The 16,903-nt window shown below is 43.2% G+C and overlaps 1 protein-coding gene across 1 annotated transcript; it reads left to right on the top strand.

Annotated features, from left to right (window-relative positions):
• Positions 1-315: 315 nt before the first annotated feature.
• Positions 316-14,791, top strand: LOC129641173 (ARL14 effector protein-like). The gene is made up of 3 exons (XM_055565960.1): positions 316-438; positions 8,881-8,949; positions 14,326-14,791. Exon 3 carries the CDS (start codon positions 14,336-14,338, stop codon positions 14,789-14,791), a length of 456 nt encoding a protein of 151 aa, XP_055421935.1. The 5' UTR covers positions 316-438; positions 8,881-8,949; positions 14,326-14,335.
• Positions 14,792-16,903: the final 2,112 nt, after the last annotated feature.

The raw sequence follows: 16,903 nt of genomic DNA, 5'->3' as shown, positions 1-16,903 counted from the left end.
TGGCTATGCTCGGCTGGAGAATGCCTGGCAGGCTACAGTCAAAGACTGGGACATGGCTGAACATGTACGTGTGCAAGCACGCAGGCACCCACGAACCCAGTCGCCCATGCATGCAAGCACTCAGGCACCCGCTTACACACGTAGGAGGCCAAACACGCAGCCACGCAGACACGCACGCTGCCACGAACGCACACATGCACACACGCACGCAAGCACATACGTAGACACACACCCATGCACGCATTCGGGCACCCACAGATGCACGCGGACGTCCACGAGAGTACGCATGCGCACACAACACACACGCACACAAGCGCGCACTCACCGCGCACGCATGCGCACATAAGAACCCATACTCCTGGGCACCAAGTCTACCGTTGCGCAGAAACAGCTGATCGCGGAAACCAGTTGAGGTGCCGATTCCTCATCAGCCGTTTGGTAAGCTGTAGTTAGCTGGGCCGTGGGGCAAGGAGGTGGGAAGATTAGTCCTGCTGGTAGGGTGTAGGTGAAGTAGGCACTAGGCAGACAGAGGAGAGACAGAGAGCAAGAACACAGCCATTTTGAGTGGCTCGATCTTCCTACTGCCACTAGAAATTGCTCGATGCCCATGGGACTTCACAGGGCAAGTATCTTACAGGGAGTTAGGAAAACGCTTGCCCATGTTCTTCTGAGCTGTGTTTGTTGTCACGTACCTATTGCTACTTCGTGGTTGCCAGGTAGGCACCTATTTCTCTTCTATGACTTGCCATTCCCCAGCACTCTCTTTAAGGTCCTATAGCCCCAGTAGGAGGAGCCTGGTAGGCTGCACTCCAAGGGGTCGCTAAGAGTCGGACATGACTGAGCGACTTCTCTTTCACTTTTCACTTGCATGCATTGGACAAGGAAATGGCAACCCACTCCAGTGTTCTTGCCTGGAGAATCCCAGGGACGGGGGTGCCTGGTGGGCTGCCGTCTCTGGGGCCGCACAGAGTCGGACACGACTGAAGCGACTTACCAGCAGCAGCAGAAGCCCCAGTGTTATGTGATGGTCTCAGGAAGAGTAGGTCTGGGGAGCATAACCCTTCTCGCCCTTTTTTACTTTATCTTGAGAAATTTTCTTTTCATGTTGTATCTCCTCTGCACAATAATCACATAACCCTTTCTTGGGCCCAACATGTCAGAACCTCTGATGAACAGAGCACCTTCCGCCATTAGGCACTGACCCCTCCCTCTAGGAGGCCACAGAACTCGCATCAGATGAGGCCCAGGGCAGACACCAGGTTAAGAATTTGTCTTCGGTCACCCCTCTATCCAGAGATCTTTCCTCTTTTGCCTCTCAGATGAAAGGGACCTTAAATCAACTCAGGTAAGGCCAGGACGGGCTTCCCTTGTGGCTCAGTGGTAAAGAACCTGCCTGCCAATGCAGGAGATGCAAGAGACACAGGTTCAATCCCTGGCTTGGAAAGGTCTCCTAGAGAAGGAAATGGTAACCCACTCCAGTATTCTTGCCTGGGAAATGCCATAAGCAGAGGAGCATGGCTGGCTACAGTCCATGGGGTCCCAAAGAGTCCAACACCTCTCCCGCTCCCACCCTCCCTTATTGCTTCTCACTGGAAGTCTTTCTTTCCCACAAGGGCTTAGTGGGACTAAGGGTAATCCCAGCATGGCTTCTGTGGTGGGAGAGGTGATGAGGAGAGGGAGGGGGGAATAAATCTGATTCTGAAAATAGATTGAAATTTAAAATGCAACTGGAAATAAGACCTAGAGCAAATTCACTAAATGATTGATGAATAAACTTAGTAATTAAGTCAACCTAGTTTCTTTACATACGACTTTCTCCCTGAGAATAATCAGCAGAATTCTAAGAAAAGTATTTGCCAAAGTTATGTTATATTTAATTATCCATAATTCTGTGCAGTGCACAGAGGAAGAAAAAGAAAACCTGGTAAGATGGCCAGGTTCATGTCTTGCCTGATAATAGAGGTGAATTTTGTGGCTGTTTTGATGATAATTTTTGAGCTAGAATCAAAAGTCCTTCGCTGTAGAATTTACCAGAAAGAACTTGGCTGACAGCATCTATAGTGATAAAAGGTTTTTGTAGGCATACTTTTTAGGCAAACAGAAGGTAGTGCTTTGACTGGTAAAGCATTGCCTTTGTGACAGTTAATGAAGTCTTTCTCTCCAAGGCAGAAGTGGGATAAACAGGCCATGGTGGATTGGGCTCTACCCCTCAAATATAAAGGGGTGGCTGATGAGTTGCTTACACAGGTGAGCAGGAGTAGTGAGAATTCCTACTGTGAGCTGGTCCACCTGCTCCCAGTGACTCTCTCCTCAGAGGGGATTGCCGTTAGGCAGAGTGTCATGTGGAGTCAGTCACTTCTTAGCGGAGACCTCAGTTTCCTCATTCTTGCAGATTTCTACAAAAGAAAGCTATTTCCACACCCTCAGGAGCGCTCCAGGAGATGCAAAGGGAGTGAGCCAGGGACCCTTTGTTTGATACCTCCTACCAACTGAAGTCGCTCAGTCGTGTCCGATTCTTTGTGACCCATGGACTGTAGCCTATCAGGCTCCTCCGTCCATGGGATTTTCCAAGCAAGAGTGCTGGAGTGGATTGCCATTTCCTTCTCCAGGGGATCTTCCTGGCCCAGGAATCAAACCCGGATCTCCCGCACTGCAGGCAGATGCTTTACCGTCTGAGCCACCAGGGAAGCCCCCTTACCAACCATACCTTCGTACAGCTCTCATTAGTTACCCTGCCTTTGAACTCCTGTCTGGAGGCAAGCACACAGAACCCGTTCCCGATACCTGACCCAGTTGGTCATTTCCTCTTATTATTAGTAAATCATCAGGTTGGCATTTGTGATGAAAAGCAGGAAAGTGGGGGAAGAACTAGAGATAGCAGAAACTTACTCTTTGATTGCCTGGAATGACTACTTTCTTTAAATATGCATTGTTTATTTGAAAGTATTTAATGAAATCTCCTAGGTAATATTTGATCACAAGTAGTACCCTTGCAAATTTTTTATTGATAGGTAGTGTACATACAGAAGAGTGCATGTAACCTAAATGTAAAGCTCACTGAACTTTCAGAACTTTAAACATGCTGTGGCCAATAACCAGATCAATAAAGAGGACTTGGGATTTCCCTAGCAGTCCAGTGGTTAGGACTCCATGTCTCTACTGCAGGGGGCACGGTTTCAATCCCTGGTCTGGGAACTAGATCCCACAAGCCACATAGCGCAAATAAGTAAATAAATCTTTACCCACAACCCCAGAAGCCCCCTCCCCCAAATACTCATTCCAGACACAGCTTCTCCCCCTTGGGGTAACCAATAGCCTGACCCCTAATAGCAGAGATTCCTTTTACCTGCCTCTGTACTTTACATAAATAGAAACATATAGCCTGTGCTCTTTTTTCCTGACTTCTCTCAGTCCGCATTCTGTTTGTGAGAGCCTTCCTTATTACTCTGTGTAGTGATACATTGTTTCTTCTCATTGCTGCACAGCAGTATAAATACACTAGAATGTGTTTATCCGCTTTCCTGTTGATGGACCTGTTTGTGAGAGCCTTCCTTATTACTCTGTGTAGTGATACATTGTTTCTTCTCATTGCTGCACAGTGGTATAAATACACTAGAACGTGTTTATCCGCTTCCTGTTGATGGACCTTTGGGTAGTTTCCAGTTCAGTGCTGTTGCAAACACCCAAATTCATGTCCTTTCATCAACACACGTATGCACTGCTTTGGGATATGTGCCCAGGGATTACTGGGTCTTAGGGTAAGCAGGTGTTCAGCTTTAGTAGGTATCAACTGTTAGCAAACAGTTTCTTTGTGCTTGTACCAGTTTGCACTTCCACTAGCATTGAGGAGACTACTGGTTGCTCTACAGCCTCTCCTAAAATGTACTCAGATCAGTCCCCTACCTACTAAGGGATGTGGTATTTCTAATGGCTCAAAATCCAGATTCTGGAACTAGACTTTCTGGGTTCAAATTCCTGCTTCATCCTTTAATAGGTGTGTGATCTTTGACACCTTACTTAAGTTTTCTGTGCCTCAGTTTTTTTCTTCTGTAAAATGAGGACAATAACTAGATCATCTACCTCATAGAGTTAAGGATTAAATGAGTTAATGCGTGTAGAACACTAAGATTAGTGCCTGGCATATAGACAATACTCCATAAATCTTAGATATTATTTTCATTCAAATGCATCGAAAAAAATCAGTTGCCACCAGCGCTGTAAGAGAGTCGTGTATCTTACTGTAAAAGAAATAGAACGTTTCCCACATATCCTGGGAGGCAGTCAGATAAGTGCCACAAGAGGTCTCTGTATGCAGGAGCAAGATAGCATGCATGTCTGAATCTCGGGCTATGCCAGTCACAGCTAATCCTTGGGAACTTGTATGTGCAAATTAAACTAGAATGTCAGTGCTCCAAAATATTCATAGGAGAGTATGAACCATGTATACAATCACTATAAATGACAGTCTGGGCTTTATTTATTTGGCCAATGAAGCCACTGACATCTCTCCTCTTTAAGTTAGCATATGAGAGTTTAGTGAATTCTTTACAAACTCTATAAACTTTTACAATCTCAGATCAGATCGGATCAGATCAGTCGCTCAGTCCTGTCCGATTCTTTGTGACCCCATGAATCGCAGCACGCCAGGCCTCCCTGTCCATCACCAACTCCCAGAGTTCACTGAGACTCACGTCCATCGAGTCAGTGATGCCATCCAGCCATCTCATCCTCTGTCGTCCCCTTCTCCTCTTGCCCCCAATCCCTCCAAGCATCAGAGTCTTTTCCAATGAGTCAACTCTTCGCATGAGGTGGCCAAAGTACTGGAGTTTCAGATTTAGCATCATTCCTTCCAAAGAAATCCCAGGGCTGATCTCCTTCAGAATGGACTGGTTGGATCTCCTTGTAGTCCAAGGGACTCTCAAGGGTCTTCTCCAACACCACAGTTCAAAAGCATCAATTCTTCGGCACTCAGCCTTCTTCACAGTCCAACTCTCACATCCATACATGACCATAGGAAAAACCATAGCCTTGACTAGACAAACCTTTGTTGACAAAGTAATGTCTCTGCTTTTTAATATGCTATCTAGGTTGGTCATAACTTTCCTTCCAAGGAGTAAGCGTCTTTTAATTTCATGGCTGCAGTTTTACAGTCTAGCCCTTGGCAAACACCACTTTAGGAATTAACATAGATGTGGATTTCAGTAAATAACTATAGATTCAGTAAATATTCCATGGAGGAAAGAGAAATGGTAAAGCATGATCACGGGAGAGTAGGTAAGAAGTCCAAAGACATGCAGAGCTGACACTGCAGTCTCCATGAGTGAGTCATTGGCTAGAATTGGCTTTTAATGTTAAATATCAGCAAATCAGCAAATACATTTTTTGTGTCCATCTTCTAGCTTTTGTTGTTGTTGTTGAGTCACTCCGTCTTGTCTCTTTGCCACCCCGTGGACTGTAGCCCACCAGTCTCCTCTGTCCATGGAATTCTCCAGGCAAGAATACTGGAGTGGGTTACCACACTCTCCTCCAGGGGATCTTTTCAGCCTAGGGATTCAACCCAGGTCTCTAGCATCACAGGCAGAATTTTTACCCTCTGAGCCACCAGTGAAGCTTGCTGCTACTAAGTCACTTCAGTCGTGTCCGACCCTGTGAGACCCCATAGACAGCAGCACACCAGGCTCCACCATCCCTGGGATTCTCCAGGCAAGAACACTGGAGTGGCTTGCCATTTCCTTCTCCAATGCATGAAAGTGAAAAGTGAAAGTGAAGTTGCTCAGTCGTGTCCGACCCTTTGCGACCCCATGGACTGCAGCCTACCAGGCTCCTCTGTCCATGGGATTTTCCAGGCAAGAGTACTGGACTGGGTTGCCATTGCCTGCTCCCCCAGTGTAGCTTAGGTGGGTCCCAACTCTGGTTGCCTATTAGAGTCACATGGGGGGAATTCCCTGGTGGTCCAATGGTTGGGACTCTACGCTTCCACTGCAGACAGGTGTAGGGGAGTGACCAGTGTTTGTTCCCTCATCTGGGAACTAGTATCCCACACACTACTCAGTGTGGTCAAAGAAAATAAAATTACCTGGGGAACTTTAAAAAACTCAAATTTCCCCCACCCGAAAAAAAAAAAAAATGCTCAGCTTCTAACCCAGAAATGTCGACTGAGTTTCTTTGTCATCAGGGCCCAGATTTTTTTTTTCTCAAGGTCTCCAAGTGATTCCAATGGGCAGCCAGAGACGGGAAATATTTCCTTCTGAGTGCCACTGCAACAATCCTGGCGCTGCTGTCTGAATGCTTGTCTCTTGCAGTGGGGTCACAGCGAGGATCCTGAGTAGTTTCTGTGGAGCCTGTCTGGTTTAGTCAAGAAAAGCTCAAAACACTGGCTCAACTGGTTTTTATCTGGTACATTTTCTCTCCTACCTATCACCTCAGAATATTCCAATCTATGTTAAGCCTTCCTGTGGTTTCTAAAGCACAATACTTTCTGAACTGAAGACTTACCATTTCCAATCTCATGGGCTATGATTCAATCTAGAGCAGAACGAAACAGAACTTAAGTATCCCAATCAGGAATTGGATTGAAAAAAGACCCAGGAAAGTGCCCTTCATAAAAGAGTGAAATTGTGCTTTATGTGGTGGTTGTTGCTATCACCTGTGGTTTCAACTGCAGGAAAAATAGGAAAAAGCCATGGAACAATCATTGTATTGGGTTGGCCAAAAAGTTCACTCTGGTTTTTCCATGAACTATCACAAGCAACCCAAATGAACTTTTTGGCCAATGCAATATTTGAACGTGGGTACACGTGAATTTGAGTTTCTGGCTCAGCCACTTGTTAGCTATGAGTCCTTGCCTTCTCTGAGCAGATGTTTCATGAAAGATGGAAGCAATAGCAGATCTCAGAAGGAAATTTTGTAGAGTAAAGGAGCTAATGTTAGTGGTGCTTGGCAAGGAGTGAGTCCCAAGTAAATGGCAGTTACCCTCATGTGTTATTTGGCTAAGGCTATGATCCTGTTGCATAGCAAACACCCCACCCCTAAATCTTAGTGGTTGACTAAGATACCACTGATGTTCTTACTCACGTGTCTGTGGGTCACTTATGGCAGCTCTGCTTAAGGCTATGAATCAGACTGAGGTCTGTTCATATGTGTCAGAGAATAGAAGGAAAAATTATGAACAAATAATACATTCTTCCACACTTCCCTTCTGCAGAGTGTCAACAGAGGAGACAAGAAGGGTGGGTAAGGAGGGAAGAAATAAATAGTTGGATCCCTTAGGAACTCGACCTTGTGCCTCATTTGTAAGTGCTTGGCTGGCCTCCTTTGTAGAACTGGTCCAGCACTCGTTGCAGGCACAGAAAAGCAGTTCTGTGGGCGTGGCAACTTTCTGGATCCTCCCCCACTCCAGGTATTTGTGATGAGGGACACACTACTCAGAGACAGTCTAGAATTCACCAGAAGCCTTCTTACATTCTGCTTGCAGGAACACATCTAATTTTATTTAGGAAGACAAACAGAAGCAAGAGCTGGTGAAATTCAGCAAAACAGACTATACTATATACCAGGTGTCAAAATAACCAGATCTTTGTCTAAATTCAACCCCTTCTCTTTACCCTTTCAACAACTTTTTAATGTATGGGCGCTGTCTCTTATGATTTGCTCCAAATGACATCTCTTCTCCAGTATATAATAAAGGGAAGTGGCTCAGTCGCGTCCCAACTCTTTGCGACCCCGTGAACTGTATCCTACCAGGCTCCTCTGTCCATGAGATTCTCCAGGCAAGAGTACTGGAGTGGGTTTTGATTTCCTTCTCCAGGGGATCTTCCCGGCCCAGGGATCCAACCCGGGTCTCCTGCATTGCAGGCAGACACTTTAACCTCTGAGCCACCAGGGAACACCTCAGTATATAATGGTGGTAGGCTAAGAGTCCTTCATTTCAATTCTAATATTTCATTTGTATTTCAAATCTAGGTGAATAGGCAGCGCCACCTCTATTTAACCAGAGGGTTCTGGCTAAATACGTAGTATGGTTGTAGACAGTTACCAGATACTCCCTCATATATTCACTAATTTCAGGAGGAGTGTAGTCAAAGGTGTTTAACTGTCATAACTGAAGATCACTCAGAATATATCTCAAGAGATCAAACTGTATGAAAGTCATCTCCCTAAAGATCTTTGTTGAAGGATATTTAGCAACGACTGTGTGAGTAGACGATGGCAGGCAGAGCTGGGCTCTTTTACAATCTCAGAAGGGTTACACAACCACCCTTCTCCGGGTGTGGTCCCTGGACAACCAACATCAGAATCACAGGGCTGTTTGTTAAAAAGGCAGAGTCACAGGCAACCCCCCAGACTTATTGAATTGGAATTTCTGGGTGCAGGACCTAAGAATTTCCACTTCTGTATACACCAAGGCTTTTGTATAACCTCAAATATAGACAAAGTTCCCATACATCTTTGATTCCCAGTATCAGTTATGGAAAATGTGATATTTTTCTAATGCCAAATTAATCATTCTCACTGTTAAACGAAAAGGATCTCTTTCATTATTACTATTACTGAAGGATTTTTAAAAGACTAAATTTGTTGAAACTTTCAGCCAGGGTACTACTGTAATAAGATTTCTTTTGCCCCCCTTCGCTTTTTTTTTTTAACATAATTTGAACATTTGAAACTATTTTTCATTAATACTATTTCAGTAATTACCATTTTCCTCCCATTTTCTCAAATACCAATGGCCTACAAAACTTGTATAAACATTTTTAGATGAAAGATGCAAATTAAGAGACACAATTATTGGGAAGGACAGGAGATTTTATTCGTGTGTTACATTTAACACATTTTCCCCCTAATGAATAGATGATAAACTGCCTTTTGATGGTGTTTTAGGTAAAAGGACTGTCTTCGGTGAAAGTAGTGTAACCACCTAAATAAGGATTATCTTTCATCTTCCACTTAGTAAGTATATTTTAATATTTTTAATCTGTGTGCGTGGGATAATAAAAAGCATCAACTGCTTCAATAAGTGAATTAAACAAAAAGAGAGTTTTGAGAGCTGAGAGAAGTATGAAAAACATCAACCAAGAACAAGTCTAATGGACTCCTCCCTCCCTTTTCTACCTTCTTTCACCTCCTATTATTACATGTAAGTGTAAAGGGGTTCATCTTAACGGATTCCTGCTTCCAACTATGTGGAAAGTGAATTGGAATCATTTGGAATATTCTGAAAGCTTACTGTAATCATGAACACAAAGATGCAGAAAGATGTTGAAACATCTGTTTTCCAGATTAAGAATATCACCCAGATAGTTGGGGAAAAAAAAGTCTTCCGTTATCTCACCTTTAATTCAATTAGCAAATACATGTCATTCTAAAAGATTCTGGTAACCATTGCTCAGAGGGAGAACAATCCAGAAAAGAAACACAAAAAGGATATTTTCAGCACCATGACATTTAAGGACTAACAGAACTATGGTAAGAAAGATAAGACTTTTATGTGGTTGGGCTCAGAGTTTTTTCACTTTATTTTATGAAAAGTAAATAAATAGTTGAGTGACAAGAAGAAAATAATGTTACCTTCAAAGTGATTTCAACAGAAAAAATATTTCCCTGTGAAAATACCAAGATCTTTCCTGACCAACAGGATTGGAATGTCAGATTCAAATGCATTCACCGAGCATTTATTTCTATTTTGAATCTCCCTAAACTGTTTGCCTCAACATATCCTCCCAACATTTTTGAGAGAGGTCAACGGTTTAAGAGGCCCTGGGGTTTAAGCTAACAATTCTGGTTCACAAACATATCTCATGTCAAAAGTTGAGTGTGGTATAGAAAGTGAAGTTGCTGAGTTGTATCCGACTCTTTGCAAACCCGTGGACTGTAGCCCACCAGGCTCCTCTGTCCATGGGATTCTCCAGGCAAGAATACTGCAGTGGGTTGCCATTTCCTTCTCCAGGGGATCTTCCCGACCCAGGGATCGAACCTGGGTCTCCCGCATTGCAGGCAGATGCTTTAACCTCTGAGCCACCAGGGAAGCCCAATGTTTCTTTGAGCCCCTTTTTTGGGTGGGGGGCGGGGGAGGCAAGAATACTGGAGTGGGTTGCCATTCTCTTCTCCAGGAGATCTTCCCGACCCAGGGATTGAACCCGGGTCTCCCGCATTGTAGGCAGACGCTTTACCGTCTGAGTTACCAGAGAAGTCTTGAGTGTGCTACAGCTGAACATAAAATGGCCACATCTGTTCAGCTGCCTGGTGATTTTACTTGCAGTATCCAGCAAATTGAGCTATTATAGTGGTCCTGTAGTAAAAGGTCTCATTGTAACCTGATTCTATTTTCTTTTATTGAGAATCAGTTTTGTGTTTGGTTCACAGCTATTCATAACTAAACTTTGAGTTTCTCCACCAGAGTCTTGATGCCTGTTTCTAAACCAAATACTGTGCCTTAAAATTGGCCTACACAGATATTTTGCTAAATTGAAGAGTGAAAGATTTTTACTCCAATTTATTCATTTTTGTTTCTATATTTTTTTAATGTATCTGACACGTGTGATCTTATGAGAATATACACCATATCTCTCCCCACAATCCTCAGGCATATCACATCTTCAGACTTCTACCAATGTGCTTGGCATATTTCCAGGCCAAGGTGAAATCTGAATTTGCATACTCAAGACTTCCTAGAAACTCTCAGCTGCTCTGATGTCCTCACTTCTTTACCCCCACCTCTGTATTGCTCTAGGTATCTGGGTCCATGAAGTTATCTGCATTTGATTAACTGAGTAGAAGAGGAGATAGGTCTCTGAAGGAGGATCTCAAATACATGAAGTTCATCTCTATTCTTTGTGTTTCAGATGCATATTTGTAAGTCACTATTTCTAGTTGCACATGTGAGAGAAGCTTTGCTTCCTCCCTATACACAAACACATTGTCATATATCATATCATGATGATAGAAATAATTGCAAAGGTAAAGTAAATGATGGCAGTGGTTACATTGTAAGCAACTTAGAGCAGGTCTTTGTTACGAGAGAATATGTAAGGAAAGGGTTTATTGAAGTATGAGAGAGAGTCGTATCAAAATCAGGGCAACCATTCCATGTAAGAAGACCAGGTATGTATGCCGAAAGGCATAAGTGGTTTCAACCTATTCATACTGAGGATAATTTTGGGGCATAGGAATGAAAAAGCAGAATAGATGGTGAATCATACAAATATCTTGGTAGAAAATGTCTCAGATCATCCTTTTGTTTAGTAAAATTAAATAATAAAAATCATTACACACATAAATATGGAATTTGTCATGTGATATGAATGAGTAAAGTGCTTAAAATAATCACAAAATGTTCTTTTCACCAGGCCATCAAGCTCTTGCCATTGTTTTTTCACATTTTCTTTTGTGTCCTTCAGTAACTTGGTTTTGGACTGTACTTGATTTATATCCTGTTAGTATCATGTTCAGAGGAGGCAATGGCACCCGACTCCACTACTCTTACCTGGAGAATCCCATGGATGGAGGAGCCTGGTAGGCTGCAGTCCATGGTGTCTCGAAGGGTTGGACACGACTGAGCGACTTCACTTTCACTTTTCACTTTCTTGCATTGGAGAAGGAAATGGCAACCCACTCCAGTGTTTTTGCCTGGAGAATCCCAGGGATGGCAAAGCCTGGCGGGCTGCCGTCTATGGGGTTGCACAGAGTCGGACAGGACTAGTAGGATTCATTTTTGTAAAGGCCACTGCTTGAAGGACTCTGGATTTGCGTGTGCAATTGTGACTGCAATAAATAGGGCACAATTCCTAGCATATATGATAGACTTCAGATCAATATTTGTTGAATGAATGAAAAAAAATAGTGGCTTTAGACTGAATTATGGTGGCAAATTTGCACATAAACACACACACACACTCACTTTTTTTTACCATTATGGGGATGAACTGGAATTTTTTAAGATGTAAAGCTTAGTTCTGGAGAAGGGAATGGCAACCCACTCCAATATTCTTGCCTGGAAAATGGACACAGGAGCCTGGAGGGCTATAGTCCATGGGGTTGCAAACAGTTGGACACAAATGAGTGACTGAGGACCTCACTAAACTGGGGGGGGGGTGCAGAAAAAAGATATAAAGCTTAGTTCTAAATAGGAATGCCTCTATTGATATTTGATTATTACGAACCCCACCCCCACCCCCACCCTCCATAGGGTTCTCTGAATCTGAACTGGAGCACCTTTCCCTGTCCTTGCAGTGAGCTGCAGACACTTGATCTCTCCAGTGGAGATTGCCAAAGCTTTGCAGGCAGAAACCTGGTCTTATATCATCTTTGAAGTTCTCACTGCACCTAATTTAGGGCATACCAATTGAGAAGCTACTATTAGTATCCCCATTTTTAGATGAGGAAACTGAGGTTAAGCAACTGAAGTCATCTGAAGTTAAAGTCAGATAGTTAGTGGTGAAGACAGTGCTAGTGTCTGATCCCTGGCAGTGTGATGCCTGAGGCTCCTCTGCCTAGGGTAATGCATCAGAAAGGTAGCTGCTACCCTTTTTCCCCCCCAAAAAAGTAAGGTAAGTAGTCAACTATGAAATCACAACTCAAAGAATAAGAGTAACAAAACAACTAAATGTTCCAGACCTGCCAAGACATTGGAGTAACTTAGATAGAAATTACGCAATGGCAACCCCCTCCAGTACTCTTGCCTGAAAAATCCAATGGATGGAGGGGCCTGGTGGGCTGCAGTCCATGGGGTCACTAGGAGTCGGACACGACTGAGTGACTTCACTTTCACGCATTGGAGAAGGAAATGGCAACCCACTCCAGTGTTCTTGCCTGGAGAATCCCAGGGACGGGGGAGCCTGGTGGGCTGCCATCTATGGGGTTGCACAGAGACTGAAGCGACTTAGCAGTAGCAGCAGATAGAAATTATGAAACTGTATTATTTCTGTCCTGGGTATTTACTCAACAAGATCCTGGCAAATAAATCCAATTAAAGAGACAGATTCAGGGGAATCATTTGCTTTTCCCTCTCTGTAGACACTACATCATTCAAGTGACGAGGAAGACCTAAAAGGAACCTGTTGTGTGAAATTAGTAGTATGGATCAAACAGAGTGTGGCCAGTCCTCTGGAATTGCCTGAAACTCTCCAGTGAGAAGCAAAGGGAATTTTTCTCTAGTATGGTGATCCTCTCACAGCTGATGCCCCATCCTCTCTCTTCCTTTTGGCCAGTTTGCTTCTTGAAGCTAGGCAGAACATCCTTAAAGAAATGGGCGTCCTCTGCTTCTCTACTTTCAATTATCAGTAGTTTGGGAAGCTTTGTGGAGTCTGTAGGACATGGGCCAATTAGGAGAGAAACAGAGGGATGGGGGCAGTGGTGAGGGAAGAGACATACACAGGGAGACAGTGAGACATGGAGAGAGGAGAAATGACACTGAAAGACCTTGAGAATGTACTGACTTTAGAAAGCCTTTTAAAAACCAATCACTAATTCAATATGATGAATTACCTTAAAGTAGCTTGTAGAGTGTTTCCTGAGGAGAATTGGAGGTCACGTCAAGCGAAATAAATAAAGCAGAGCTAATGTGTTGATGTTTTAAAGAGAAAAGGCAATCGCTAAAAATGCCCATCCAATTTCCATGACTTACTACAGTCATTAGAAACAAGGAATATGTTTATTGATCTGAAGTGGTTCAAACAGTATTTTCTTTGTTCAAACCTGTTTAGCTGGAGGAAATGTCAAGAGTTTGCCTTGTGTGGGGGTGGTGGTAGGGCATTGTGGAGAGAAAGAGATTCCTTACATAAAAACCTGTTGTTTTTCTATCCTAGGGCCACTCACCAAAGAACAATAACTGGGTTTCTATTAAAGCAAGGCTATTTTTGCCCCTGATCAAGCAATTTTTGCCCCTGATCACTATTGGTTCAGCTCTAGGCCCTTGAGACTCAAAGCAGGTTTGGAATTAGCAATATCAGTAGAATCTGGGCATACATTAGAAAGGTAGACTCTCTGGCCCCACCCCAGTCCTAACTGAATCATAATCTAGTTAATCATAATCATGAAATGATTCATATGCACATTAATGTTTGAGAAGTACTAGTCTAGACAAACATGAATGGTTATTTAAACATTTGATACAAAAAAGAGATGGTTAAATAAAGGAGGAAATACTCTCTGATAAAAGCACTTTGGTCCAAAGATTTGTTGGTGTTGATAAACTTGGTCCTATCCACTTAAGCCAGGTTTGAAATAAAAACTTAATAGGCCCATTCTGAAATGACTTTTACCAGCTCCAGCGTCCTCATGGTTGACTGAGCTCCCACAAATGGTTGCTGATTTTGTTTGTGTCCCCAGGTGAGCAGAAATGAGTGAACAAGCAGAAAAGAGCAGTTCCGTGCGAGAGAGACCTGCACGTCAGAGTTCTCCTGAGAAACCAAGTGAGAAGGAACTGAAGCAAATGAAATGGTTGGATCGGCAGTTAAAACGGTTGTCATTTCAAAATCCTGGGCCTCGGGTAGCCAACTTTAATCCCGAAATAAGGCAGCAGATCAAGAAAGGGCAAATGGCAAAGAAGAATGAGTTTGTTTCTGTAAAACGCAAAGTCAACAAGTATGACAAAAAGGGCAGGCTCACCTTCAATAAGGCTGACCTGTGTGACTGCCTTGATGAAGGCTGCATGGGTTGCTTCTACCCGTGCCCCAAGTGTAACTCCACCAAGTGCGGGCCCACTTGCCGCCGCAACCGCCGCTGGGCCTACGACACCATAGTCGATGAGAATGGGGAGGTCATCAGCAAGATGCCATTCGACCTCTCCGACTAGGTGCAGCCCTCCGGGCTGATCAATTTTCTCTGCTTTGCAGTTAAACCAGCCTCTTTCTCCTGGGTGAATTTTAGGACTGGGGGAAAAAAGTTTTAAAAATATAATTTAGTTAGTGTTCTCTGAAGCCAGTAAAGCGTCTGCCTGCAATGTAGGAGACCCGGGTTCAATTCCTGGGTTGGGAAGATCCCCTGGAGAAGGAAATGGCAATGCACTCCAGCACTCTTGCCTGGCAAGTCCCATGGACGGAGGAGCCTGATAGGCTACAGTCCATGGGGTTGCAAAGAGTCGGACACAACTGAGCCACTTCACTTTCACTTTCTCTAACCTTCCTGCTGTGATGACTCAGATTCCTCCTCTGGTAACCAGCAACTCCATTGCTACTCTGCTCTCAGATTAAGAATCCCTTTCCTCCTTGCTGGTACCTTAGGAGATGGAGTTTAGGATTTTTAGAATTCTGTAGCTGAGAGCTTGTCTTGACATAGAACATATGTTTATAATAGCTAGTTATCGTTAGGATCCTACACATTATCCATTCTAAATCAGAACTGCTATTTGGATTGACTTGGCACTGCATACTCATAGTCTCATTTTTTAGTGTTACTGTTTTAACAATATTAAAATTATATTTGTTTTTTTAAAAAAAAAACCTTTAATAGGCCCCATGGCCCCGTGGCCCAATATATGAGCACAAAAGCAGAGATTCAATTTAAGTGATATCCAAAATGCCAGCTGGAAGCAGACTTCAAAGGACAAATTTTAATCTAATTGTTACATAGAAATGATTTAAAAGCATTTTTTTTTTTGGTGGCTAAGGTTACCAGCCACACAGAACTGGCCAAGGTGGTACAAAATTCCTAAGGCCTAAGTTGCATTTGGTCTTGGAGGTACAGGATTTAAGGAAATTCAGCTAGAGTTTCTGCTGACCTCAGTGAAGATACCATCTCAGAAGACTGATGTGAAACATCTGGGACAGGTTTGGCAGCTATTGTGCAAAACTGTTTTTAGGGAAAATCTCTATGAAAATGTTTACACCCATAGCATCATCTGGAAAGTTTCTCTTCAGTCATCTTTGATACCAAGTTTTATTCAAATGATCTGTAAGGAGAAAATTGCTTTTTCCACTTTTCCATGTTTACTTCTCATGAACATTTAATTGCTTCTTCTGAAGCTTTGGATTCGGCACAAAGAGACTTTCCACTGAACACAGTTGTGCAGGCACTGGCTGAGGCTGCAGACGTAATGGGCTAAAAATAGACCAGAGGCCCCTATCTCCATCCCACCAAATGGCTATGTATGTTTACCCACTAGAAAATATTCACCTGAGACCACTTTTGCCTCTGACTAACTCACCCAATATCTCTGTGTGGCAAATTCATTAATAAAAAGCATTTAATTTTCCTTACTTTGATTTTTTTGTGTGTGAGAAAGTGTGTGTGTTTTAGACCCAAGAGAAAAAAAGAAAACTTTCCCCGCTTCCCTGAAGCAAATCCATGTTTTGTTCTTTGACAAACACCAATCACTTTACATCAGAAATTCTGATAGTGATATTAGGTTGGTGCAAAAGTTTTGCCTCATCCGCCATATTCACCTGACCTCTTGCCAACTGCCCACCACTTCTTCAAGCATCCTGACAACTTTTTGTGGGGGAAAGGCTTCCACAACCAGCAGGAGGCAGAAAATGCTTTCCAAGAATTTAATCAAATCCTGAAGCACAGATTTTTTTTTTAAATTATTCATTTATTTTTAAATTTTATTTTTTAATTGAAGAATAATTGCTTTACAGAATTTGTTGTTTTCTGTCAAAACTCAGTATGAATCAGCCATAAGTATACATATGTCCCCTCCCTCTTGACCCTCCCTCTCATCTCCTTCCCCATCCCACCCCTCTAGGTTGGTACAGAGACCCTGTTTGAGATCCCTGAGATATACAGCAAATTCCCTTTGGCTATCTGTTTTACATATGGTAATGTAAGTTATCCGGAGAAGGCAATGGCACCCCACTCCAGTACTCTTGCCTGGAAAATCCCATGGATGGAGGAGCCTGGTAGGCTGCAGTCTATGGGGTCCCAAAGAGTTGGACACGACTGAGCGACTTCACTTTCACTTTTCACT

Source organism: Bubalus kerabau, unplaced genomic scaffold, assembly GCF_029407905.1.
Source record: "Bubalus kerabau isolate K-KA32 ecotype Philippines breed swamp buffalo unplaced genomic scaffold, PCC_UOA_SB_1v2 scaffold_94, whole genome shotgun sequence".
Taxonomy (NCBI): domain Eukaryota; kingdom Metazoa; phylum Chordata; class Mammalia; order Artiodactyla; family Bovidae; genus Bubalus; species Bubalus kerabau.
This window is presented reverse-complemented; position numbering and strand designations above follow the sequence as displayed.

Coding starts and splice junctions, on each gene's coding strand:
- LOC129641173 (XM_055565960.1), top strand. CDS start 14,336: ATGAGTGAACAAGCAGAAAAGAGCAGTTCCGTGCGAGAGAGACCTGCA.